This window comes from Jaculus jaculus, chromosome 2, assembly GCF_020740685.1.
Source record: "Jaculus jaculus isolate mJacJac1 chromosome 2, mJacJac1.mat.Y.cur, whole genome shotgun sequence".
NCBI lineage: Eukaryota > Metazoa > Chordata > Mammalia > Rodentia > Dipodidae > Jaculus > Jaculus jaculus.
The window spans coordinates 3,472,641-3,500,561 of record NC_059103.1 but is presented as its reverse complement, the minus strand read 5'-3'; the positions used below and the strand labels follow the sequence as shown (position 1 = coordinate 3,500,561).

General features: G+C 52.2%; 1 protein-coding gene across 3 annotated transcripts in view; it reads right to left on the bottom strand.

The window, feature by feature from the left end:
- Slc29a4 (solute carrier family 29 member 4) overlaps positions 1-27,921 on the bottom strand; it is a 51,965-nt gene that overhangs the window by 7,418 nt on the left and 16,626 nt on the right. Inside the window, exons 1-5 of one of the 3 annotated variants that reach the window (XM_045144711.1) lie at positions 20,825-20,889; positions 13,772-13,951; positions 5,564-5,695; positions 4,700-4,813; positions 4,308-4,436 (exon numbers count right to left, since the gene is read on the bottom strand). In XM_045144711.1, the coding sequence (XP_045000646.1) occupies positions 4,308-4,436; positions 4,700-4,813; positions 5,564-5,695; positions 13,772-13,940 (544 nt within the window). In that variant the 5' untranslated portion in view covers positions 13,941-13,951; positions 20,825-20,889. Of the gene's footprint in view, positions 1-4,307; positions 4,437-4,699; positions 4,814-5,563; positions 5,696-13,771; positions 13,952-20,824; positions 20,890-27,921 lie in introns of those variants that run through there. The other 2 variants (XM_045144712.1, XM_045144710.1) reach the window with 2 other exon arrangements.

Genomic DNA, 27,921 nt, shown 5'->3' with positions numbered 1-27,921 from the left:
ACGTGTGTTCCTGACTAGCCATATGGACAGAGCGCCCCACTTCTGATGGGGTTGGACCTACTTTAAGAGCATGGGACAACCAGGTGTGGGGGTGCACAGCTAGAGTCCTAGCAGCAATCGGGAGACAGGGGCAAGAGGATCAGCAGTTCAAGGTCATCCTGTGCCACACAGAGTCTGAAGTCAACCAGGGCTGCAGGAGACCCTGTCTCCAAAATATGAAAGACATGAAAAGATGTTGACAATTGCATGAAGGGTATGTGTGATCCTACAAATGAAAATTGGTGACTTTTTTCTTTTCTTTCTTTTTTAAAAATTTATTTATTTATTTATTTGAGAGGGAGAAAGAGGCAGACAGAGAGGGAGAGAATGGGCACACCAGGGCCTCTATCCACTGCGAATGAACTCCAGATGCGTGCATCTGGGTTATGTGGGTCCTGGATAATTGAACTGGGATCCTTTGGCTGTGCAGGCAAGTGCCTTAACCGCTAAGCCATCACTCCAGCCTGACTTTTTTCTGCTTTTTTTTTTTTGTGGGGGGGGATGTTCATGTGTGAGTGTGGGAAGGGACGGGCTCCAGTGCACATACAGATGCCACAAGACAGCCTCAGGTATGTCCTCACTTCCCAGTATGTTTCAGGCAGGGTTTATTGTTCACTGTTGCATCTACCAGACTAGCCGGGCCACAAACTTCCAGAGGATTCTCTTTTCTCCACTCCACTTCTTGCCGTAGGCACCCTGGGATTACAGCATCAGGCTTAGAGTGCATCTTGGAGATCTGAACTCAGACACTAGCTGTTTATCCCTAGCCCCGAGTAGGTGAAGTTGAAGTAAACACTGTAGCTTATATAATAGGATTATATCAGCATGGATTTTGGTAACTGTGATGTGGTTATAGAAGAAATATCTAGGGGCTGGAGAGATGGCTCAGTGGTTGAGGTGTTTGCCTGCAAAGCCAAAGGACCCAGGTTCGAATACCATGTAAAGTCAGATGCACAAGGTGGCACATGTATCTGGAGTTTGTTTGCAGTGGCCTAAAGGCCCTGGCATACCTATTCTCTCTCTCTCTCAAGTAAATAAATAAAATAAATATTTTTAAAAGGAAGAAATAGCCGGGTGTGGTGGCACACGTCTTTAATCCCAACACTTGGGAGGCAGAGGTAGGAGGATTGCCATGAGTTTGAGGCCACCCTGAGACTATATAGTGAATTCCAGGTCAGCCTGGGCCAGAATGAGAGACCCTACCTCGAAAAACAAAAACAAAAAAAGGAAAAAAGAAATATCGAGAATATCTACCCTTAAGTATTGGTGTTTAGGCAATAAAGGTGATGGAGATTTCATTTATTTATAATGTATTTGCAATGCTGGGGACAGAACCAGGAACCTGTCTATGCTAAACAAGCACTCTACCACGGAGCCACACCCCTAACCCTTGCAGTCTTTTACACATTTTTAGGGAAATTTTTGTGCATACCTAGACAGAGAAGGTACATAAGGACCTCGTTATGTTATTTCTGCAATCTTTCTATAGGTTTGATTTTTGGGGGGAGGGCTTTGAGGTAGGGTCTTGCTCCAGCCCAGGCTGACCTGGAATTCACTATGTAGTCTCAGGTGGCCTCAAACTCAGTCATCCTTCTACCTCTGTCTCCAGAGTGCTGGGACTAAAGGTGTGCACCACCACACCCACCATGGCTTGATTTTTTTTTTTTTCCTAATTTTTTCCTGATTTTCGAGGTAGGTTCTCACTCTAGCCCAGGCTGACCTGGAATTCACTATGTAGTCTCAGGGTGTCCTGCAACTCACAGCGATCCTCCTACCTCTTGTGCTAGGATTAAAGGTATGTGCCACTACACCTGTGTTTTTTTAATAAGAAGTTAAAAGCCGGAGAGATGGCTTAGCGGTTAAGATGCTCGCCTGCAAAGACAAAGGGCCCAGGTTTGATTTTCCAGGACCTACATAAGCCAGATGCATAAACTGGCGCATGTGTATGGAGCTCGTTTTAATGGCTGATGGCCCAGGTGCACTCATTCTCATTCTCTCTCTCTCTCTCTCTCTCTCTCTCTCTCTCTCTCTCTCTCCCTCCCTCTCAAATAAATAAAATAAAAAGAAGTTAAGAAAGCTGGGCACAGTGGTGCACACATTTAATCTTGGCACTTGGGAGGCAGAGGTAGGAGGATCGCTGTGAGTCCAAGGCCAGCCTTGAACTACAAGAGTGAATTCCAGGTCAGCCTGGGCTAGAGCGAGACCCTACCTCAAAGACAACCCCCTCCCAAAAGAAAAGTTCAGAATAAACCAGGTATGGGGAAACACACCTGTAATCCCAGCACTCAGGAGGCCGAGGCAAGAGGATTGTAAATTCCCGGCCAGCCTGGGCTACACAGTGAGCCCGTCTTTAAAAAACAAAAAGAAAAAAGATGCCGGTCATGGTGGCACATGCCTTTAATCCCAGCACTTGGGAGGCAGAGGTAGGAGTATTCCCGTGAGTTTGAGGCCACCCAGAAAATACAGAGTTAATTCCAGGTCAGCCAGAGCATGCTGGCTCATGATTTTATTTATTAGAATCTTTTATCTTTTTTTTTTTGTTTTCGAGGTAGGATCTCACTTTAGCCCAGGCTGACCTAGAATTCACTATGGAGTCTCATGGTGGCCTCGAACTCACGGTGATCCTCCTACCTCTGCCTCACAAGTGCTGGGATTAAAGGCATGCACTACTATGCCTGGCAAGAATCTTTTATCTTTTAATTTGCAAGCAGACAGAGAGTTGGCGGGGTGGGGGGGGGAGGGAGAGAAGAGAGAGACACAGAGAGAATGGGCACTCCAGGGCCTTTAGCTGCTGGATTCCAGATGCATGCACCCCTTTGTGCACCTGGCTTTTACATGGGAACTGGGTAACCAAACCCAGGTTTTTTAGGCTTTGCAAGCAAGTGCCTTAACTGTTAAACCATCTTGTCAGCCCCTATGCTTCTAGTTTTTTTCAAAATTATTTATTTACTTAAGAGAGCTGACATGGGTATGCCAGGGCCTCCTGCCACTGCAAACTCCAGGCGCATGTGCCACTTTGTGCAACTGATTATATATGGGTACTGAGGAATCAAACCAAGATCATCAGGTTTTGCAAGCAAGTGCCTTTAACCGCTGAGTCATCTTTCCAGCCCCACCTCGTGCTTTTAATTCCAGAACTCAGGACATTGAGGTAGGAAGATCACCGTGAGTTCAAGGCCAGCCTGAGCTACAGAGTGAGTTTCAGGTCAGTGTGAGCTAGAGCGAGACTTTGTCTCAAGAAAAAAGGAGAAAAAAAAAAAAAAAGGCTGGGCACAGTGCCACACACTTTTAATCCTGGCACTTGGGGAGACAGAGGCAGGAGGATCGCCATGAATTCGAGGCCACCTTGAGACTACATAGTGAATTCCAGGTTAGCCTGGGCTCAAGAAAACAAAAATAAGGGCTGGAGAGATGGCTTAGTGATTAAGGCACTTGCCTGTAAAGCCAAAGGACCCAGGTTCAACTCCGCAGGACCCGTGTAAGCCAGATGCATAAGGTGGTGCATGCATCTGGAGTTCGTTTGCAGTGGCTGGAGGCCGTGATGTGCCCATTCTCTCTCTGCCGCTTTCTCTCTTCCTCCCTCTCTTTCTCAAATAAATAAATAAATAAGTCAAAATAAAACATAAAAAAAAACAAAAAACAAAGAAAGCAGGAAAAAAGCTTAACGCTTTTATAGTGACATGGTAACAGGACAGGACGATCTCTGAAAGCTAGTTTAAATCACAGAAGCAGAGGGCTGCCCCAAAGCCTGTCACCTGGGGTAATCTCAGGGTAGCCTGAGGTTTGCAGCATGAGGTGCGAGTGCGTGTACATGCGTGGTGGGTGTGCATGTGTGTGTGGAGGTGTGGCCACGGAGACATGCTCCGCCCTCAGGCTGGGTCATCTGTACCAAACAGAACCACAGAGAACTCGGGCTCAGCTCAGCCCTGCAGGGAGCCAATGCAGACGCCATTACAAAATGGCGCTGGCTTCCTGCCAGTCTTGAGGTAAACAATTCCTTATTTGGGCAGCACCTTGTCCCGAGCCTATCCCGTGGCTCCTGTTGGGCGGGTGAGCCTATGGCAGCCAATCAGCAGGCGCCCCGTAGTATTCTGCCCTATAAAAGCAGCTACACTCCTGCGCCCCTCGCCCCTCGCCATCAGCTTTCCTGTTAACCAAGAGGCTCTCCAATAAAGTGTGATCAAGAAGGATCTTCGTTTGCTGGTCGTTCTTCTCCTGCTGGTCAGGGGGTTCGCCGCACAGCCCACCCATCCAGGCCCACTTCCTACCTGTGCAGCCGAAGGCCACGGTGCCCACGGCGGCCAAGTTGATGGCATAAGCCTGGTCGTGAGAGAACAGTTGCAACCACACGTCACAGACACTGACCAGGAGCAGGGGGCCCAAGGCGAGGAGGTAGCCTGCGGGGAGCCCAGAGACGGTCAGGGGCAGCAGGTCAGCTGGGTGGGTGGCCCTCACCTCATGCCTGTCCCCCCCCCCATCCCCAGGATCCAGGCCTCAAGCATTGCCTGTTGCCTTATCTGGGAAGATGGGAGACTCGGGGAGACATTCCTGGAGGGGTGCCATCTGAACGTAGCCTTGACGTTTCCATGAGAGAGAAGGGGGCAAGGGAGGAGCAGTGCCGGGCCGGGGGCTGTGGCACTGGGACGGCCTGCGTACGTACCCGTGCTGATCCTGGCGTGTAGGCTGAGTCTCTCCACGACGACGTTGTTCAGAAGCACGGCCGCCAGGGCCACCAAGATGTAGGTGAGGCTCATATCAAACACGATGGAGGTCCCTGAGAAGGGGACGGACGGAGACGCTGAGAGGGGGACCCCAGCCAATGCAGCCACCCCTGAAGGCACCCCCTCTACTCTCCCCAGGCAGCTGACTGCCCAGAGGGGGTGCCCAGAGGGCACTCAGCAGTTCATGGGGGAGCTGAGATTTCATACCGAGGGCCCGGGAAGGGACCAGTCACAGCCAGCTCCCACGCGCGTCTCCTTAGATAAAGACCATGCGGATGTCCTGCGACCCCTGTGCATCACTGCAATTCATCTCTGTCCACTGTGGTGGCTTGATTCAGGGCTCCCCCATAAACTTAGGGGTTCTGAATGCTAGGTTCCCAGCTGATGGAGATTTGGGAATTAACGCCTCCTGGAGGGAGTGTATTGTTGGGGGCGGGCTTATGGGTGTTATACCCAGTTTCCCCATGCCAGTGTTTGGCACACTCTCCTGTTCCTGTTGTCCACCTTACGTTGGCCAGGGGGTGATGTCCACCCTCTGCTCATGCCATCATTTTCCCTGCCATCATGGAGCTTCCCCTCGAGCCTGTAAGCCAAAATAAACCTTTTTTTTTTTTTTTTCCACAAGCTGGTCTTGGCAGGGTGATTTCTGCCAGCAATGTGAACCTGTCTGTGACACCCACAAACCACATCAGTCCTTTCTCAGGAGGACCAGGGCCACATTCCCCAACGGGGACCTGAATTTTTGAGATTCCTGAAAAGTCCTCGGCCCCGCACTGAGGGCCACGTGGGCAGCAGAGACCCACCTGGATATTTGTGGTGGAGGTAGTCCACGTCGGTGATGAAACTGTTGTAGGGAAGCAGGAAGCCCACGCCAGCCAGCAGCATGGCGAAGTAGATGGCATGGTAGCGGTCGTCGGGCACCGGCTCCTCTGCCACTAAACCGGGAGACACCAGAGGACGCATAGCAGGCCCACACGGGCTAAGGTCGCAGCACCAGGACTACTGTCCGCCACTGTGGCCACTGCCCATCATCAGGGTCCCATATGCCCATGTCACCATCAACACAGACATTATCAAAAGCCACTAAACAAGGCTGGAGAGATGGCTTAGCGGTTAAGCACTTGCCTGTGAAGCCTAAGGACCCCGGTTCAAGGCTCGGTTCCCTAGGACCCACGTAAGCCAGATGCACTGGGAGCACATGTGTCTGGAGTTTGTTTGCAGTGGCTGGAGGCCCTGGTGCGCCCATTCTCTCTCTCTATCTGCCTTTCTCTCTCTGTCTATTGCTCTTAAATAAATAAATAAAAATAAACAACAACAACAAAAAAAGTAAAACACCAAACGTCTGGCCCACCAACCTGAGCGCCAATCACCATATCCAGTACCCATCACCACTACGTCCACCAAGAGGCCACCACAAACCCCTATATCATGTTCATGTGAGCTGGACGCATTCATCAGGGGGGTGGCCTCTTGGAGACTCTGCAATGGGTCAGCTGGCAGCCATGGCCTTGTAGGGCGGGTGAGGTCCTCTGGGGACACTTCATGCTCTAATGCAGTGTCCAGAGTGGGTGGGTGGCTGTCTCTCCAAGAGTGATTCTGGGTCCAACAACCAGGATGGAGGGAGCGGGGAGAAGGCTCCGTGGGTAAGACACCCACAGAAGAGCGGGAAGCTTTGACGGATGCCTGCAGTCCCAGTGTGCCCACGAGGCGGTAGGATTTCCTGGAAGTTCTCGGACCAGCCAGGCTGGTGAATGGGGCAGTGAGCCGCAATGAGAATGAGGGGTGGCGACTGGGAGATGGCTCAGCCGTTAAAGTGCTGGCCTGCAAAGCCTGATAGCCTGGGCTCACTTCCCCAGGACCCACATAAAGCCATATGCCCAAAGTGGCACATGCATCTGGAGTTAGTTTGCAGTGGCAGGAGGCCTCAGAGCACCCATTCATAGTTTCTCTCTTTCTCTCTCTTCCTTCCAAATAAATAATAAATTAAAACAAAACAAAACAGGGCAGTCATGGGAAGGGTCCCTCTCGGGGCTGGTTTTAGTGAACTGCTGGCAAAATGCTCACTTCCGACCCGTGACGCCAGGTTCTGATCTGCTGTCTGAGTGCATGTGTGGATTTGGGTGTGAAGGCTACGGGACTACCTCACATCTCACCTAGGATTTTGTCGCCTGTTGTGCTTTCAATTTATTTGAGAGAGAGAGAGGGAAAGAAAGAGGGGGGGGAGAGACTGAATATGAGCATGGGCACACCAGGGCCTCCTGCCACTGCAAATGAACTCTTGATGCATGGGCCACTTTGTGCACCTGGTTCTTCATGGGTACTGAGGAATTGAACCCAGGCTGGCAGGCGCCTTTAACTGCTGAGCCACCTTTTCAGCTCTGCTCACCTTTTTTGACACAGGGTATCTCACTGGTCTAGAGATCACCAATTAGGCTAGACTAGCTGGCCAGGGAGCCCCAGGGAGCCTCCTGTCTTTTTCTCCCTAGTGCTGTGATTTGGGCTTGTGCTATCACATTTAAGGTTTAAACTCTAACCCAGGCTGACCTAGAACTCACTCTGACTTCCAACTCAGTGACCCTCCTACCTCTGCCTCCCGAGTGCTGGGATTAAAGACATGTGCCACCACGCCCAGCCTCATTTATTTTTCTTTTTGAGAAAGGGTCTCTCCCCTTAGCACAGCCTATGTATTGAGAATGACCCTGAACTCCTAATCTCCCTGCCTCCATCTCCTAATGCTGGGATTATAAGCAAATTCTACCACACCCAGTTTAATGCTGGGCCGGGAATTGATCCCATGGCTTCGTTCATGCTAGGCAAGCACTTTACCAACTGAGCTACATCTTTGTCCTCTGATCTAGGGACCTTAGCTTTTACCTCAATAATTCATTGCCCCAGAAATGAACTCTTTTTTAAAAATTTGTTTATATTTATTTATTTATTTATTTATTTGAGAGCGACAGACAGAGAGAGAAAGAGGCAGATAGAGAGAGAGAGAATGGGCGCGCCAGGGCCTCCAGCCACTGCAAACGAACTCCAGATGCGTGCGCCCCCTTGTGCATCTGGCTAACGTGGGACCTGGGGAATCGAGCCTCAAACCGGGGTCCTTAGGCTTCACAGGCAAGTGCTTAACCGTTAAGCCATCTCTCCAGCCTCAGAAATGAACTCTTGTCCCTCTGGCTCCTGTGGCCCTGAATCAACAGAGCCATGTTTGGTGACTCAAGTCTATAAACCCAGAATTTGGGAGGCAAAAGAAGTTGGATCTCTGAGTTCAAGGCCGGCCTGGTTTACATAGGGAGTTCCGGGCCAGGGTGGTATCACCAGACCCTGTCTCCAAGCAAGCAAACACATGAAGACCCCCTCACGGCTGAGGTGTTAACCCTGACCACGCACAGGACGCCAGGTGAGCTGCTGCTGCCCATGAGGGGGAGACAGTACACGCCTGGCGTACAGCAGGTCTCAGGCCCTTTCAGGGTTGGTTTGTTCCGGGTACTAAAGCTGATGGAAGGCTCCAGGAACCTCACTCAAGTAGACTCGCCAACGGCCCGAGCACAGAGCCATGAGCCTGAAGGTGTGGGCAGCAAAGAGAACCAAGACGTGTGACCAAGGCTGCCGTTGTAAGTGCATGCTCCATGGAGGCAGATGTGGTGGTGCACATCGGTAACCCCGGTACTTGGAGGCAGGGGGATCAGAAGTTTAAGGTCATTGCTGCCTGTGCAGTGAGGCTGAGGCCAGCCTGGGTGGATGGATGGGTGGATGGATGGATGCGTAGATATATATAGACAGACAGGTGAGCAGGGCTGTGGAGATGGCCACGTTGGTCAAGTGAGGCTGAGGCCAGCCTGGGTGGATGGGTGGATGGATGGATGCATAGATATATATAGACAGACAGGTGAACAGGGCTGTGGAGATGGCCACGTTGGTCAAGTGCACAAGCACGAGGGCCCGAGTTGGGATCCCAGCGCCCATGTAAAGCCAGGCGTGGTGGCGTGTTCCTATTAGCACAGTGCTGGACAGGCAGCGACAAGGAGGATCCCTAAGACTTGCAGGCGAGCTAGTTTAGCCAAATTGGTGAACTCTGGGGTCAGTGAGAGGCCCTGTCTCAAAAAAAAAAAAAAAAAAAAAGTTAAGGGCTGGAGAGATGGCTTAGTAGTTAGGGCACTTGCCTGCAAAGCCAAAAGACCCAGGTTCGATTCCCCAGAACCCACGTAAGCCAGATGCACAATGGGTACATGCGTCTCTGGAGTTCGTTTGCAATGGCTGGAGGCCCTGGTGTGCCCATTCTCTCTGCTTGCAAATAAATAAATTAAATTAAATTTAAAAATGTTAATAAAAGTGGGAGAGTGATTAAGGAAAGCACTCATTGTTAATCTCTGGCTTTCACACATACTCACAAACATGTACATACACACGTCTACATGCATAGGAACTCATGCACACGTGTACATAGCATACACACACATGAATAGATATAGATAAGCCAGGCGTGGTGGTGCACGCCTTTAATCCCAGCACTTGGAAGGCAGAGGTAGGAGGATAGCAGTGAGTTTGAGGCCACCCTGAGACTACATAGTGAATTCCAGGTCAGCCTGGACCAGAGTGAGACCCTACCTCGAAATAAACAAACAAATACAAAAATAGATGTAGATAGATTAAAAGAAAATAAGGGCTGGGGAGATGGCTTAGTGGGCTCTGCAAGCACGAGGACCTGAGTTCAGATCCTCAGCACCTATGTAGAATTTGAGTGTGGTAGAACACATCTTAAATCCTAGCACTGGGGAGGCAGAGGCAGAGGGAGGGGGATCCCTGGGCTTGCTGGCTAACTGATCTGGATGAATCCATGAGCTCCAGGTTCAAGGAAACCCTGTCTCAAGGAAAAAGGTGGAGAGTGAGTGAGGACAATCTCCCACGTCAACCTCTGACCTCTACATGCATGTGGCACTTGCACACACATACACAGATGCAAACAAAACAAATAAAGTAAAATGAACACATGCTATGGTCACATGGCAGGTCACAGACAGAACCAAGGGCTGATCATTCTGTTTCTTCTGGACTTTGATATGAACATGTCTGTGTGTGTGTGTGTGTGTGTGTGTGTGTGTGTGTGTGTGTGTGTGTGTATAATTTTTTTTTCTTTTTGAGGTAGGGTCTTGATCTAGCCCAGGCTGACCTGAAATTCACTATGTAACCAGGGTGTGGTGGTTTGATTCAGGTGTCCCCCATGAACTTAGGTGTTCTGAATACTAGGTTCCCAGCTGATGGATATTTGGGAATTAATACCTCTTGGAGGCAGTGTATTGTTGGGGGCGGGCTTATGGGTATTAAAGCCAGTTTCCCCTTGCCAGTGTTTGGCACACCCTCCTGTTGCTGTGTCCCACCTTATGTTGGCCAGGGGGTGATGTCCACCCTCTGCTCATGCCATCGTTTTCCCCTGCCATTGTGGAGCTTCCCCTCGAGCCTGTAAGCCAAAATAAATCTCTTTTTCCCAGAAGCTGCTCTTGGTTGGGTGATTTCTACCAGCAATGCGAACTGGACTGCAACTCAGGGTAACCTTGAACTCACGGCGATCCTCCTACCTCTGCTGGGATTAAAGGCATGTACCACCATGCCTGGAATAACTGTATTTTTTTTTTTGTTGTTTTTTGAGGTAGGGTCTCACTCTGGTCCAGGCTGACCTGGAATTAACTCTGTAGTCTCAGGGTGGCCTTGAACTCATGGCAATCCTCCTACCTCTGCCTCCCGAGTGCTGGGATTAAAGGCATGCGCCACCATGCCCGGCCTTGTATTTTTTTTTTAACTGACATTCATCTGTCCTTATCCCTAACATGCATTCATGATCATAACAGAACACAGAAGAAGCAATGTGAACATTTCCTGAAGACAAGGCATCATCCTCCAGAGAAAGAGCTGATGTGGGGTTGGAGAGATGGATTAGTGGTTAAGGCGCTCGCCTGCCAAGCCAAAGGAGCCAGGTTTGATTCCCCAGGACCCACATAAGCCAGATGCACAAGGTGGTACATGCATATGGAGTTTGTTTGCAGTGGCTGGCAGCCGTGGTGTGCCCATTCTCTCTCTGTCTCCTCTCTCTCTCTCTCTGCTTGAGAATAAATAAAATAAAATAAAATTTATAAAAAGACAATGGATTAAAGGAAAAAAAGAAAGGGCTGATGTGGTTTGGGGTCACAGAGGTGAACAGAATGACTTTGGCAGTTTAGGGAGATGTACATGGCAGTTGAGTGAGCAAGGCATAGACTCTGACGGGTCCAGCTCAGCAGGTTGAGACACAACCCTCAACTGTCCCATTAAACACTCGCCTGGCTGTGGCTGGGGATAGTTCCACAGAACCAATAGTGGCCTTTGAGTTCGCCCAAAGGAAAAGGATGCTGGGTGAGGGCTCTTTTACTTATTTTTTTAATGCGAGAGAGTAAGAGCTAGAGAGAGAACTGGCGCGCCAGGCCCTCAAGTCACTGCAACCGGACTCCAGATGCCTGTGTTCCCTTGGGTGCACGTGTGACCTTGTGAGCTTGCGTCAGCCTTGTACATCTAGCTTACATGGGACCTGGAGAGTCGAACATGGGTCCTTAGGCTTCACAGGCAGGTACCTTAACTGCTAAACCATCTCTCCAGTCCCTCCTTTTATTTATTTATTTATTTTTTTCTTCTTGAGGTAAGGTTTTACTCTAGTCCAGGCTGACCTGGAATTCACTATGTAGTCTCAGAGTGGCCTCGAACTCACAGTGATCCTCTTACCTCTGCCTCCTGAGTGCTGGGATTAAAGGCATGCACCACCATGCCTGGCCCCTCTTTTTTTTTTAATTAAATTAAATTATTTTTTGATGAGCCTCTTGATAGTGACCTTTGAGTTTGCCTAACGGAAAATGATGCAGGGTGGGCTTGGATTAACCAGGTGAGGGTTTTAGGTCTCAGACGGCAAACAGCTCATGCCTGTGTGTGTGTGCGTAACGGGGGGTGGGTGGCTGTTCTCACACTGTGACCTTCCTTCCTGCTGCTGTCGTGGCCAGGTGTGCGTGGTACGTGCCCCAAGGGTTCACGTGCTGGACACTTGGTCCTGAGCGTGGCGACGTTGATGAGGTATGGTGGGACACGATCAGGTCTTTGGGACAGGTCGAAGTGTCACCCGCGGAGTGGGCTGTCACTCGTGAGGGTCTGAGAAGGTGGGTTCTAAGTGAGCCTGGTGCCTCTCCTGACTCTCTCCTGCTTCCTGTCTCCCTGTGTGACAGCCACTCAGGTGCCTACCATTGTGGTGCCATCTGCCAGGAGCACCTCACCAAAGCCAGGCAGATACTGGTGCCAAGCTCTCTTTATTTTTATTTTCTTTTTGAGGTAGGGTCTCACTCCAGCTCAGGCTGACCTGGAATTCACTACATACTCTCAGGGTGGCCTCGAACTCACAGCGCTCCTCCTACCTCTGCCTCCCGAGTGCTGGGATAAAAGGCGTGCGCCACCACGCCTGGCTTGGTGCCTAGCTCTCGAATCTCCAGCACTGTGGCCTCTTTTCCTTATAGGGTGCCTGGCCTCAGATATTTTGTTGTAGTGACACACAGTGTACTAAGAAACTGGCTTCACCAGCCCCCATTTCAGAAGGCCAGTTTCGTACGCCACATCTAGCTACATGCATGTATCTGTGCCACATCCACAACTATGTTACCATCTACCCAGGTCTGTGCATCCAACCAGCCATCACTGACCAAGCCAGCTGGCCATCACCTACTATGCAATCAGCCAGCTATCTGTTTAGCCACCCATCCATCCTTCCTTTTATCTTTCCATCCATCTACCCATCTATCTGTTTGTCTACCTCATCATGTGCTCATTCACCTCCCCTATTTCTTTCTCTCCCCCCCCACCTGTCATCTATCCATCTATAAAGTATCTATCATTTATTTGGCATTGATTTGTTTGAAACAGGGTCTCATGATGTAGCCCAGGCTGGCCTGTCCTGCCTTTGCCTTCCGAGTTCTGGGATAACAAGTGTGAGCCACCACTGTCTGTCTGTCTATCAATCTATCCATCTGCCCATCCATCACCTATGATTTGTCCTCCCCATCTCCCTTCCTTCTTTCTTCACCCTCCTCATCTTCTTCTCTTGCCCCTCCCTCCCTGTCTCGCTCTCTGAACCCTGACTGACCCAGCCTTGATCACCAAGTCCACTGTCGCCAGAGCCATCTGCTTTCATGATGCCTGCCAGGGCCATCTGTGATCTCTACCGTCTTCCCTGGGGGGGGACCTGGCCCCTGACCGGCTCTGTCCCTTCGCCCTGGGGCAGCGGCTCTTCTCAGCAGAGCTTCCACTGCTCAGGTGCCACGAGAGGTCCAGACAGCAGCCGCACTTGTGAGCCGGAAGTGGTGCTAACAAAAACAACAGGCCCCCCCCCAGAGTGCTACCACGTACAGGTGGCTCTTGAGGCCCAGGGACAGTGCTAAGAAGGGACGCTGAATTAATTCTGCTGCAGCCACATTGAGGCCGGCACCTGCGCTGCTCCCCAGGCACACCCAAGGGCCCCCCAGCAGGCGAGGGATGGCAGGCATGCTTTGAACCAAGACCTGTCCAACATCAGACTTGCTCAGCAAGTCCACTCTCACAGTCAGTTGGACCGACATGTCTCAGTTTGAGGACAGAGTTTCAGGGAGGTTCAGCTCCGTGCCCTAGGTCACACGGTACGACTAAAAAGCAGCTCTTTGAACTTCACGTCAAAGCTTCACTCCTGTCTGTTCTGCACTGAAGTCATGCCTCGCTCTGCAGAACAAATGCAGAGAGGGAGGTCTCCAGCCTTGACCTGCGAATGCAGGTGGCCACAGGGCAGAACGCCCCCCACGCCGGTCCACCCCCTTGGGGCACTGTGACTACACCAGGCATGACCCATGCCCACTGGGTCTGTGACAACCTGAGGCTCCCGCTGTCCTGAGGACTGACGAGTGAGTGTGTGTGGGGGGCACATCGCCAATCCTTGCCCTGGAGAGAGCACCTCCCTCCCTCACACCCATGCTCACCGGAGTCTGTGAATGTGGGGACACGCCTGACCATGACACCCTGGTCCTGAACCGCATCTGCTGTGGCCTCCAGCTGGAAGTTGTCGAAGCTGGAACTTGCCCCCACACTCCGGTCTGGGGTGGCCACCACACCGGGCTCCTTGAGACGCTGGCTTCCAACAGAGCCCATGGTGGCCTGTGCTGGGGGGAGGGAGACAGAGCAGGGGCAAGATGAAAAGACACCCTGATCGCACATCGGAGCCACCAGACTGTACGCCTGGGCTCATTCTGCCCACTCAATCCCCACCCATTTCTGTCTGTCTGTTTGAATTTGAATTTGAGGGACTGGGATGAAACTGAAAACTTCCCATATACCATCTAAGTGCTCTACCCCAGCCCTCACTGGGGGATTCTAGGCAGGAGCTCTACCACTGAGCCATGTCCCCAGCCTCTCACTGGGGATTCTAGGCAGGAGCTCTATCACTGAGCCACACCCCCGGCCCCTCACTGGGGGATTCTAGGCAGGAGCTCTATCACTGAGCCACACCCCCGGCCCCTCACTGGGGGATTCTAGGCAGGAGCTCTACCACTGAGCCATGTCCCCAGCCTCTCACTGGGGATTCTAGGCAGGAGCTCTATCACTGAGCCACACCCCCGGCCCCTCACTGGGGGATTCTAGGTAGGAGCTCTACCACTGAGCCACACCCCAGCCCCTCACTGGGGGATTCTAGGCAGGAGCTCTACCACTGAGTCACACCCCAGCCCCTCACTGGGGGATTCTAGGCAGGAGCTCTACCACTGAGCCACGCCCCCAGCCTCTCACTGGGGGATTCTAGGCAGGAGCTCTACCACTGAGCCCCAACCCCAGCCCCTCACTGGGGGATTCTAGGCAGGAGCTCTACCACTGAGCCACACCCCCAGCCCCTCACTGGGGGATTCTAGGCAGGAGCTCTACCACTGAGCCACACCCCCAGCCCCTCACTGGGGGATTCTAGGCAGGAGCTCTACCACTGAGCCACGCCCCCAGCCCCTCACTGGGGGATTCTAGGCAGGAGCTCTACCACTGAGCCCCGCCCCCAGCCCCTCACTGGGGGATTCTAGACAAATGTTTTACTGTGTTATATTTGTGTTTTGTTTGAGACAGTAGATATATAACCCGGCCTGGCCTGAAGCTTTTGATCCTCCTATGTCAGCCTCTAGAGATTGGGGGTTAGAGGAGTGCACCACCATGTCTGCCTTTATTTCCCCTTTTGATGTTTCATCATGAAAAGACACAAGTGTAGCCATGAGACGATGCCACTTTTCCCGCTGTTATGGAGACAGGGCAGGAAGAGCAGAGACTGGAGTGTAGTGTAACAGGAGAGATTACTACCCCAGAAGCAGCCATGGTGGGCTGCATGCGGGAGGCAGCATTGTGTAAGTAGAGACCTGGGTGGCATGGAGAAACCCTTGTAGCTTCAGTGCCAGGTTGCAGGAGCAATCAGATACAACGGAGACCTCGTGTGCCAGCAACGAGCTGCCCGTGCCTCACTCACCTCCCTCTGGGAGGAAGGTGTTAATACTCACTCATAATTCAGCCAATAAGAGTGGGTGCTGCGGGGCAGCAACTGCTGCTCTGCTCCCTCAGAGAGCCACAGAGCCCAGACTGTAGCCCAGCTTTGTGTCAACTACCTTCCGCAGCTCTCCCCCGCCCGCCCCGTGAGTGCGTGCGCATGCGCGTGTTTTCACGTGCGCGGGTACACGTGTTTGCAGGTGCGTGTGGAAGGCAGCAGTTGATGTCAGGCGTCTTTCTCACATGCTCTCCGCCTCCGCGACCTGCACGGGCTGTCTCGCCTGAGCTTGCCGAGTCAGCCGGACTATCTGGCCAGCTTGCCCTCTCTCTGCCTTTCAAGTGCTGGGATTACAGGAGGGCTGCTGCCATGCTCAGGGCTTATCTGGGCGTTAAGGATTCGAACTCAGGTCCGCACACTTGCACAGCCAGCACTTTAGCCAGAACCACCTCCCCAGCCTCAGTTCAGATCCGTGAGCGCTTGTTTTTGGAAGAAAGGGAAGGTGTACAGCAATCCACGGTGGGGAGATGCCAACTGTGTAAGCAGCCTGTGCATGTGGGATGCCCAGCTTCTTTCCCTATGTTTTTAAACTTAACCAAAACAAAAACATTTTGTTTTTATTTGTGTGAGAGAGATAGAGAGAAATGGGCAGGGAGAGAGAGTGAGAGAGAATGGGTGCTCCAGGGCCTCCAGCCACTGCAAACGAATTGCAGATGCGTGCATACCCTTATGCATCTGGCCTATGTGGGTCCTGGAATTGAACCTGGGTCATTTGGCTTTGCAGGCAAGTGCCATAACCACTAAGCCATTTCTCCAGCCTCCTCCCCCCAGCCCCGCCAAATGGTTTTTTAAAGTTTTTTTTTTTTAATTTCTTTCTTTTTTTTTTTGTTTTTTGAGGTAGGGTCTTACTCTAGCCCAGGCTGACCCAGAATTCACTCTGTAGACTCAGACTGGCCTGGAACTCACGGTGATCCTCCTCTCTCTGCCTCCTCAGTGCTAAGAGTAAAGGCTGTGCCACCACGCCTGTTTTTTTTTTTTTTTGTTTGTTTGTTTGTTTCCGAGGTAGGGTCTCACTCTAGCCCAGGCTGACCTGGAATTCACTCTGTAGTCTCAGGGTGGCCTCAAACTCACACCTGTCCTCCTACCTCTGCCTCTCGAGTGCTGGGATTAAAGGTGTGCACCACCACTCCTGGCTCCCTGTAACTTTTCTTTGGGGTGTGTGTAAATGTGCTTATCCTGCATGCGCATGGGGGACCAGAAGATCCGTCATCCATCTCTTCTTGCACACCGTCTCTTGCTGAACCTGGAGCTCATCAGTTTTCAGTTAGACTGACCGACAAGGAATCCCCAGCAACGCTCTGTCTCCACTCCAGGTTTGGGGTGATCAGCACTAACAGCCATGGACTTTTTAAAAAATATTTCAGGGCTGGAGGATGGCTTGGCGGTTAAGGCATTTGCCTGCAAAGCCAAAGGACCCAGGTTCAATTCCCCGGGAGCCACGTTAGCCAGATGCACAAGGGGGCACATGCGTCTTGAGTTCATTTGCTGGAGGCCCTGATGCACCCATTCTCTCTCTCTCTCTCCCCCTTTCTCTGTCAAATCAATCAATCAATAAATAATAAAATATTTTTAAAAATATTTTTAATTAAAAAATATTTTATTATTTGCAAGGGGGGAGAGAAAGAAAATGACTACGCCAGCGCCTGTAGCCATTACAAACAAACAGATGCAGGCACTGCTTTGTGCATCTGGCTTTATGTGGATACTAAGGAACTGAACCCCAGTCATTAGGTTTTGCAGGCAAGCACCTTAAATGCTGAGCCATCTCTCCAGCACAGTGTCTGGCCTTACTTTTTCTCTTTCTTTCTTTCTTTCTTTTTTGTTTTGTTTTTCTGATCTAGGGTCTCACTCTAGCTCAGGCTGACCTGAAATTCACTGAGCCTCAGGGTGGCCTCGAACTTACAGCGGTCCTCCTACCTCTGCCTTCCAAGTGCTGGGATTAAAGGCGTGCGCCACCACGCCCGGCCCCAAGGTCTGGCTTTGGATGTGGGTTCTGGGGATTGAACTCAGGTCCTCCTGCTTGTGCAGCAAGCGTTCTTGCCTGCTGGGCCATTTCCCCAGCCTTCCTCTTTTAACTTAAAAAAGTATTTTATTTATTTGAGAGAGGGAGGCACCAGGGCTTCCTGCCACTGCAAAGGAACTCTGAACTCCAGAACAATGTGTTGCTTTATGCATCTGGCTTTACATGGATACCAGAGACTCCAAAAACAGGTTGTCAGGGTTGGCAAGCAAGCGCCTTTAACCACTGAGCCATCTCTCCAGTTCCCCTTATAATTTCTTTATTTTTTAAAATTTTTATTATTTATTTGACAGAGAAAGAGGGAGAGAGGGAGAGAATGGGCACCCTAGGGCCTCCAGCCACTGCAAATGAACTCCAGATGTGTGCACCCCCTTGTGCATCTGGCTAACGTGGGTCCTAGGGAATTGAACCTGGGTCCTTTGGCTTTGCAGGCAAACGCCTTAACCGCTAAGCCACCCCTGCAGTCCTTTTTATTTTATTTTTCTTTTTGAGAAAGCGAGAGGGAGAGAATTGGTGTACTAGGGCCCCCAGGCCCTGCAATCGAACTCCAGATGCACGTGCCCTCTTGTGTGTATATGTGACCTTGTGCCCTTGCATTGCCTGTGCGTCTGGCTTATGTGGGACCTGGAGAGTTGAGCATGGGTCTTTAGGCTTCTCAGGCAAGTGCCTTAACCGTTAAGCCATCTCTCCAGCTCTTATTTTAATTTTTGGGTTTTTCGAGATGGGGTCTCGCTCTAGCCCAGGCTGACCTGGAACTCACTCTGTAGTCTCAGGCTGGCATTGAACTCAGCAATCCTCCTACATCTGTCACTACAGCTCTGGGATTAAAGGTGTGCGCAACCATGCCCACCTCCCCCTTATCACTTCTATTGGCTAATTTTTTGAAGATCAATGTTTCATTGAGCTGATGGCAAAAAAAAAATCATGCTCATTGTAAGGATTTCAGCACACAGAGACAAGATGCCACAATATACCACGTGGACAGCTTCCCTGTCTCCACAAGCCAATGTGACAGAATGCATGAAGAAGCAAAGAGACACCCACCCCGAGAGATCCACTGGCCAGAACTACCCTTTTATTCTGACCTACCTCACGCCCTGTACCACACCCATCTGCTTTTGTCCCCTCTCTGGGACTTCATTTCTGTAGGCTTTTCTACCTCAGTTTACCCTCTTGCCACCCCCTGGGTGGGTTCTGCTGACCCGTCACCATGTTCTCCTGGTCCCATAGTGCCCCAGTCTCTAGCACTTTATCAGGTTGCATTTGGCCTGGAAGGAGGGACCAGAGCCTTACTGGGGCCCAAGAGTCATCATCATCCTACCCTGATGAAGGTCTGAGGACTCTGCTCCCTCCAGCTGGCAACCAATCCAGATGACTGGTACCCAGAGCAGTGGTGGAGAAGAGGCTGGCATACCTCCAGGGACTGGGGATACAGGTGGCCCTCTCCCCCTCCAGGGTCAAGGCTCTCCTGGTGGACGCCTCAGTGGCCACCCTGACCCCTCTGACCACAGCTGGCATTAGGAGAAGGGCTTAGGACAGAGCAGCCCTGGGTTTGAATAATGGCAGCCTCGGGCACAGCCCTGAGCTCTCCTGTCACCTGAGACACCAGCTTGGCCTGCGGAGCTACTGAATTATTAAGAGGAGGGTCAGAGACCCGGCGTTCAGGCCCCAGCTCGCTCAGCCTCTCTCCTTTTCGACATGAAGGACCAGGAAAGAGGACAGTGTTGGGTTAGGGTCCACAGCGATCACAAACTCCTCCCTTCAATCCACTCAGGATGGAAGCTCAGCCCTGGAGAATGTTTGACCCCTGAAAATCCTGAGTCGTGATCCTTAGGAACTCCCGAGACCCACCCCGGGACACGCAGCACCCTGCCCGCCCGCCCGGATCAGCCTGGCCAGCCCTCGGGAGGCTGCTGCCTGCCTGAGGCCCCGCCACCCAGGAAGGCATACGTGCCAGGCATGCAGCCAAGCTGCTCGCTCGGGGCTCAGTCAGTGTGGCGGGCAGCTGCCACCCACACTGTCCCCATGGCCTTTGACTCCCTCCTCCCCCCGCCCCCGACACATGGCACCCGCCTTCACAGGTTCTTGTCTGCTCCCCAACCCGGCGCTTCCAGGACCCTCTATGCTTATTCTACAAACAACCGAGATAGTACAGGCCATTTTTTGGAGTATGGGGGTGGGTTGGGGGGCTTCAGACCATCCGTGGTCTCAGCTCACCCACCTACAGAAGACAGAGTACTTCACAGAAGGTGCTGAGTGGTTGGAAGGGGAAGATTGGCTGTATGCAGCCGGTGTTCAATAGTGGTACAAGTACACCCTATAGACCCTGTTCCTCAACAGTCCTGCAAAGGCAGGTGCGCACACCCCCAATTTGCAGAGTGGGTGACTGACCAGGCACGGAGATGCCAAGTTCAATCCTCAGGCAGCTGGAACTAGAGGCCCGGCGGGCGGAGCTGACCACCCTTGGCCCCTCCCATTGCAGCTGGGACTAAGCGCGTCCCTGGGGCAGGGTGGAGGTGCGGGCAGGGTGGACCTCAGGGCCACGCTGGCCTGACTCCCAGGCGGCTGCCCTCCACCTGCAGCCAGCAGAGGGGACAGGAAAGCTAAATTCCACTTGGTAAGCTAGCCTACTCAGCCTCCCCTGGCCTTGAACTTCTGGCTCTGGCCAGAAGTCCGGCTTAGCTGGATGCCCTTGGATGCCCCTGTCCCTACACCCAGGCCAGGTTTAGGTTAGGATGTTTCCCTGCTCATCCTACAACCCGACTCAGCTCTGCAGGACGGCGGGTTTCCAGGGTGCCTCCTCTTAAAGCCCCAGGGGACAGACCAACCCCACATCCCGGCCACAAACTGTCCAAGGCCTGGGATACCTGGAAAAGTCAGGAGCAGCCCAGCCCACCTTCCTCTTGGCCCGGGTTCCTTCCTGCACCCTTTCCCATGCTCGCAGCCCCAGATGTTCCTACCGCAGGAGGCCCCAAAGCGCCAAAGTTGGATCCTAGGCCCGCACCCCCAGGCAAAGGGGAGACCCCTAGGGCAACTTGGAGGTGACCCTGGCGCCCAGGCCCCGCCTCTTCCACGGCTTTCCCCACAACTAGGAGGATGACCGGGAAGAGGCGAGAGATGGCTAAAGGGGGCGTCCAGGAGGAACTTCGGGTGCCCGGACCCCTGGAGTGTGGCCAGGGGAGGTGGTGGCGCCAAGACTCTCTGCTCCGCCGGAGGCACCGCGCCGGTCCCCTTCCGGGGCTCGCGGCTGGGGTGCAGGGGGCTGGCCTGCTGCGACGCCGGGCAGGCAGGACCGGGGCGGTCTCCTCTCAGGACGAGGGGTGCGGCGGGCGCCCGGATCCCGGGAGGGGGATGGGACGCGAGTGGGGCCGCGCGCCGCAGACAAAGGCTCCGACAGGTCCCCGCCGGCGCCTCCCCGCCCGCCACCTCCGCGGCGACACTCACCTCGGCTGGCCCCGGGGCCGGGATCCTCGGTGGCCTCCTGCCCGCCTGCCCCGCGCCGGGACCCTGCGTGCCGCGCCGCGCCGCGCCGCGCCCCGCTCCCCCGCCGCTCGGGCCGGGCGCGGCCGGCGTCCTCCCTGCGCCCGCGGCCGGCTCCGCGGGTCCCGGTCTGCGAGCGCGTGCGGGCGGGGGGAGGGGGCGGGGGGCGCAGCGGCGGAGGCCCCGCCCCTCCTCCCCATCCTCTACACCGCCCCGCCCCTTCTCCGTGCTCCCCACACGCCCCGCCCCGCTCCCCATCCTTCCCAGGTGCCCCGCCCCTTCTCCCCGTCCTTCGCGGCAGGCCCCGCCCCCAGCTCCCCATCCTTCGCGGCAGGCCCCGCCCCCTCTCCCCATCCTTCGCGGCAGGCCCCGCCCCCGACCCCCATCCTTCCTACACGCCCCGCCCCCGACCCCCATCCTTCCTACACGCCCCGCCCCCTTCTCCCATCCTTCTCAACACGCCCCGCCCCCTGCTCCCCATCCGCCCCGCCCCTGCTCCTCATCCTCCCCACGCCCCCTGCCACCTGCTTCACCACTCTTCCCAGACCCCAGACCCTCTCCTCTTGTACTCTTCCCCATCCGCTTAGCCACGCCCCCTCCTCCCTGCCCCCATCTCATTCTTTTCTTTTTTTAATCTTTTTTATTTGACGGAGAAGGAGGCAGAGAGAGAGAGAGAGAGAATGGGCGCGCCAGGGCCTCCAGCCCCTACGAACTGCAGATTCATTCACTACTGTGTGCATTTGGTTTACGTGGGTCCTGGGGAATCGAACCTTTGGCTTTGCAGGCAAGCTCCTTAACCACTAAGGAATCTCTCCAGCCCTCCATCTCATTCTTAAGTCCCATTCTTTCTCTCACCAGCCCATGCTGCGTTCCTCCCTTCTGGCCTCTCCCATCTCTTCCCATATATCCGGACCCTGGTGGCTCCTCCCCAACCCTTCCCAGTACAGCTCCGGGCTTAACCCCCCACGCCCCCCACACGCCCCATCCTTTCCACGTGTCAACCTTCCCTAGAGCCTCTCCTTCCTCCGCCCCTCCTGGCTTAGCTCCACTTTCTCCTTCCTCTCTACCTTCCCTCCATCTCCCCATCAGTGGTCACAAAATTTACCCTAGGGTGAAGCTTGGTGGCCTTGGTGACCCCAGGGCGCCTTGAGGTTGACCTCGCTGCCCAACCCCTCCAGCCTCCGTCCCCGGCTTGCTTTCCTCCCTCCCCAGCAAGGCTCATTGCACTAAAAGTTTTGCAGAATAAATAAGAGTTAGTTCTCCAACTGGGGAACTTGCTAAACACAATTCCAGCCAGGTGTGGGCACCAGGGCCACCAACCACTTGTCCCAACCTTGTTTGGTTCCCCATCACCACCTCAGTTCAGTCCCCAAACTCCTCTGAGCTCTGGAGCCCACCAGGTTTCTTCCCAGCAAGGAGTCTGTTTTTTTTTCCCTCCTTCCTCCACTCCTCTCTCCTGAGGTAGGGTCTTGCTTTGGCCAAGGCTGACCTGGAACTCACAGCGATCCTCCTACCTCTGCTAGGATTAAAGGTGTGCGCCACCACACACCGGCAAGGAGTCTTGTTTTCTGCCAGGTGAATGGAGTTGTGTTTCCCAAAGGGCTGCTGGCAGAGTCCGCGCATTTTATTTAACTCCGGTTTGCTATTTGTGACAGGGAACTTCCAGAGGACGAATTGCAGCTCAGAGGACATGGTGATTTCTGGAGAAGGGTCCGCTCTGACCCTGGCCCTGGCCAGGTGTCTATCAAAGGCCACTCTGAGTAGGTGGCATCTGAGAATGTGAGATACGTGAATGACAGGTGGGAAGGTTCTAGTGATCCCCTGGCAGGGACGGTAGTGACTAGGACTTTTCCAGGCGGAGAGGAGCAGGTAGCACAAAGTGCAAATGCTGGGAAAGCTCATTGCATTCAAGTTAAAAAGTGCATAAAGCTGGGCGTGGTGGTACACACACCTTTAATCCCAGCACTGGGGAGGCAGAGGTGGGAGGATTGCCGAGAGTTCGAGGCCACCCTGAGACTACAGAGTGAATTCCAGGTCAGCCTGGGCTAGAGCGAGACCCTACCTCAAACAAACAAACAAACAAAAAAGAGGCAGCATGCTGGGTATGGTGGGGCATGCCTGTAGTCCCATTCCTCCAGAGGGTGAGGCAGGAGGATGGCCATGAGTTTGGGACTAACTTGGGCAACAGAGTGAGTTCCAGGCCAACCTGGCTACAGTGTGAAACTCTATCTCTAAAAGAAAAGTATCTAGGAAGCAGAGGAAGGAAGGAGAGGAGAGGAGATGGGATCGAGAACAGTGGTAAAGGGGCTTGCCTCCGAAGCCCCAGGACCAGAGTTCAGTTCCCCAGGACCCAGGTAAAGCCAGATGCACATGCGTCTGGAGCTTGTTTGCAGTGGTTAAGAAGCTCTGGCATACTATTCTGCTCCCCCATCTCACTCTCCCTGACTCTCTCTCTCTCTCTCTCTCTCTCTCTCTCTCTCTCTCAAATAAAATAGTAAAATAACAATAACAACAACAAAAGAACACAAACCATCTGTGTCTTGGTGGCCAAAGGAAGGAGTTGGAGCCAGTGAAGACATTTTGTCGGGGAAGAGTATAAGAACAGATGTTGGTTAGTAATCTTTTAAACTCAGGAGTCTGAGGCAGCAGGAAAGTTTGAGGCCAGTCAGGACTATAGAATGAATCCAGGGCCAGCCTGGGTGACTTAGTGGGATTCTGTCTCAGTAATAAGCCATAAAAAGAGGTTTGGAGATGTACCTCAATGGTAGAGCACCTGCCTAGAATCCCCCAGTGAGGGGCTGGGGTGTGGCTCAGTGGTAGAGCTCCTGCCTAGAATCCCCCAGTGAGGGGCTGGGGGCGTGGCTCAGTGGCAGAGCTCCTGCCTAGAATCCCCAGTGAGGGGCTGGGGAAGTGGCTCAGTGGTAGAGCTCCTGCCTAGAATCCCCAGTGAGGGGCTGGGGCATGGCTCAGTGGTAGAGCTCCTGCCTAGAATCCCCAGTGAGGGGCTGGGGGCGTGGCTCAGTGGTAGAGCTCCTGCCTAGAATCCCCAGTGAGGGGCTGGGGGCGTGGCTCAGTGGCAGAGCTCCTGCCTAGAATCCCCAGTGAGGGGCTGGGGAAGTGGCTCAGTGGTAGAGCTCCTGTCTAGAATTCCCCAGTGAGGGGCTGGGGCGTGGCTCAGTGGTAGAGCTCCTGCCTAGAATCCCCTAGTGAGGGGCTGGGGAAGTGGCTCAGTGGCAGAGGTCCTGCCTAGAATCCCCCAGTGAGGGGCTGGGAAAGTGGCTCAGTGGCAGAGCTCCTGCCTAGAATCCCCCAGTGAGGGGCTGGGAAAGTGGCTCAGTGGTAGAGCTCCTGCCTAGAATCCCCAGTGAGGGGCTGGGGGTGTGGCTCAGTGGTAGAGCTCCTGCCTAGAATCCCCCAGTGAGGGGCTGGGGCGTGGCTCAGTGGTAGAGCTCCTGCCTAGAATCCCCAGTGAGGGGCTGGGGGTGTGGCTCAGTGGCAGAGCTCCTGCCTAGGATTCCCCAGTGAGGGGCTGGGGCGTGGCTCAGTGGTAGAGCTCCTGCCTAGAATCCCCCAGTGAGGGGCTGGGGTGTGGCTCAGTGGCAGAGCTCCTGCCTAGGATTCCCCAGTGAGGGGCTGGGGCGTGGCTCAGTGGTAGAGCTCCTGCCTAGAATCCCCCAGTGAGGGGCTGGGGGTGTGGCTCAGTGGTAGAGCTCCTGCCTAGAATCCCCCAGTGAGGGGCTGGGGCGTGGCTCAGTGGTAGAGCTCCTGCCTAGAATCCCCCAGTGAGGGGCTGGGGTGTGGCTCAGTGGCAGAGCTCCTGCCTAGGATTCCCCAGTGAGGGGCTGGGGCGTGGCTCAGTGGTAGAGCTCCTGCCTAGAATCCCCCAGTGAGGGGCTGGGGGTGTGGCTCAGTGGTAGAGCTCCTGCCTAGAATCCCCCAGTGAGGGGCTGGGGCGTGGCTCAGTGGTAGAGCTCCTGCCTAGAATCCCCCAGTGAGGGGCTGGGGGTGTGGCTCAGTGGTAGAGCTCCTGCCTAGAGTCCCCCAGTGAGGGGCTGGGGGCCGTGGCTCATCGGTAGAGCCTCTGCCTACCTTGGGATTAATATCTTGGGATCAATCCCAAGTAGTGTGAATAATATATAAATATGACACTCTTGCTGTACTGCTAGTTCAAGTGTAAGTTGAAACAACCCTTTAAAAAATTTTGATCTAAAAATATGGCTCCTCTTTGGTTCAGAAAACCTAACCCAAGGAAATAATGCTAGATCCAGACACTTTATCTGCCACTGGCCACACTGCTCTAGATAGTTTGCAGGAGCCAGGGAACAGGCAAGGTGAGATGTTATATTGAGCACCCCAAGAAAATCAACAGTAAACTATTACAGGCCCTTCAGGGAAATCTTAAATCACCAGGATATGTTAGGAGGAATTTGGAACCTTCTGGAAAGCCGGCAATGCAAAAAGGTTAAGTGCCAAAATGGGAAGAGATCCAAAAGACCACATTCACTCCGTATACAACAAGCAAAACAAAAATTAGAGAAGCCGGCTAAAATGATTTTTCTGGGAAACCATAAATGAGCAGAAAGCAGCCTGCTGTCAGCAGAGGAAGACGTTTAAATAGAATCCTGCATGCCTGCTTCCAAGTGCTTCCCTGGCTGCACAGAACGGCGGAACCAGGACGCTTTCAAGGTTCTGGGGGTGGGATGGAGGAGGGAGAAAAAGACAAGGAATGTTCCTAAGCCTGACAAATCTTACTCTAAGAAAAAGACAGAACCATCTCACCTACAAGTGTCAGTATAAAATCCCAAGTCAAACATTAACTGAAGAAATCCAAGAACTTATAAAAGTAAGAATATTCTACAATATTGAAAGTGAAAAGCTGATCGCACACAAAGAATGTTAAGTTGGGCGTGGTGGCTCACGCCTTTCATCTCAGATATGTGGCTGAGGTGGAAGGATTGTTAGGAGTTCAAGGCTAGCCTGGGATACAGAGTGAGCTCCAGGTTAGCCTAGAGACGAGAACTCAAATAGCTACAAATAAACAAATAAATATTACTAACATAATTCATCTTTTAAAGAAATTATTTATTTGGGGCTGGAGAGATGGCTCAGCAGTTAAGGTATTTGCCTACAAAGACTAACAACCCTGGTTCGACTCCTCAGTACTCACATAAAGCCAGATGCACAAGGTGGCACATGCATCTGGAGTTAATTTGCAGGGGCTGGAGGCTCTGCCATGGCCATTCATTAGCTGCCCCTCCCATGTGTGTGTGTCGCCAGCTGCTGTAAACGAACTCCAGAGGCATGCGCCACTGTGTGTCTGGCCTTACGTGGGTACTGGGGAATCAAACTTGGGTTGTTAGGCTCCATAGGCAAAAGCCTTAGCCACTGAGCCATCTCTCCAGTCCTATTCATCTTTTTTTATATAGAATAAACATTACATTCATTTTCTCTTGCTATATAACAGATGGATGAGCATACTTTTATATCATACAGAGATTTTATTTTATTTTGCCTGGAAATCATGGACTGAATTCTTATGACCTTCTTTCTCCCTTGAAATTCACATGTTAAAATCCTACACTTCATAAGAAGGTGTGTGAAGGCCTTTGGTATCAAATTAGGATTGGAAAAAGTTTTGATGGGTGTAGGAATTCTCATGAATAGAGTTAGTATACTTATGATAATTCATCTTTTTGTATGCCTGTAAGTGTACGTGTGTGGGCATGTGTTTGTGTGTGCACATGCTCGTGTGAGTGTGTGTGAATCCCTGTGTGTGCATTTGTATGTGCAGGCCAGTGGACAATCTCAGGCATTAATTCATCTTTCTATTCTCCTTCCTTTATATTTTTATTTATTTATTTATTTATTTGACAGAGAAAGAGAGAGGGAGAGAGAGAATGGGCGCACCAGGGCCTCCAGCCACTGCAGACAAACTCCAGACATGTGTACCCCCTTGTGCATCTGGCTAACATGAATCCTGGGGAATCGAACCTGGGTCCTTTGGCTTTGCTGGCAAGCACCTTAACTGTTAAGCCATCTCTCCAGTCCTGAAGAGCTAATTATTCTTATCTTCAGGTGACAAGATTATATAGGTGAAGATCCAAGTGACTCAGATTAAAAAAAATACTTTTTTGAGATATCAATAGTCTCTCCTTTTTTAAAAAGTAAATTGCATTAAAAAAATAAAGTTCCTTGGAATAAACTTAACTAAGGAAGTGAAGGATCTCTACAATGAAAACTTTAGAACAATTCTCTCTCTCTGTTGCTCTCAAATAAATAAATAAAAATAAATTTTAAAAAATGGCTGGAGAGATGGTTTAATGGTTAAGCACTTGCCTGTGAAGCCTAAGGACTCCAGTTTGAGGGTCGATTCCCCAGGACCCACGTTAGCCAGATGCATAAGGGGGCGCATGCATCTGGAGTTCATTTGCAGTGGCTGGAGACCCTGGCATGTCTATTCTGTCTCTCTCTCTCTCTCTGTCACTCTCAAATAAATAAATTAAAATTAAAATTAAAAAAAAACTTTAGAACATTCCAGTGAGAAATTGCGGAAGACACTAGGAAATGGGAAGACATCCCTTTTTCTTGGATCTGAAGAATCAATATTGTGAAAATGGCAATCATACCAAAAGCAATCTACACATTTAATGCAATCCTCATCAAAATTCCAATGGCATTCTCCATGGAAATAGAAAAAGCAATCCAAAAATTCATTTGGAAGCACAAAAAATCTCGGGTATCTAAAACAATTTTGAGCAACAAAAATAAGGCTGGTGGTATCACCATACCTGATTTTAACCTATACTACAGAGCCATAGTAACAAAAACAACATGGTACTGGCACAAAAACAGACATGTAGATCAGTGGAGCAGAATAGAGGACCCAGATGTAAGTCTGGGTAGCTATAGCCACCTGATATTCGATAAAAATGCCAAAAATACTCATTGGAGAAGAGACAGCCTCTTCAGCAAATGGTGCTGGGAAAACTGGATATATATCTGTAGAAGGATGAAAGTAGATCCTTATCTCTCTCCATGCACAAGAATTAAGTCCAAATGGA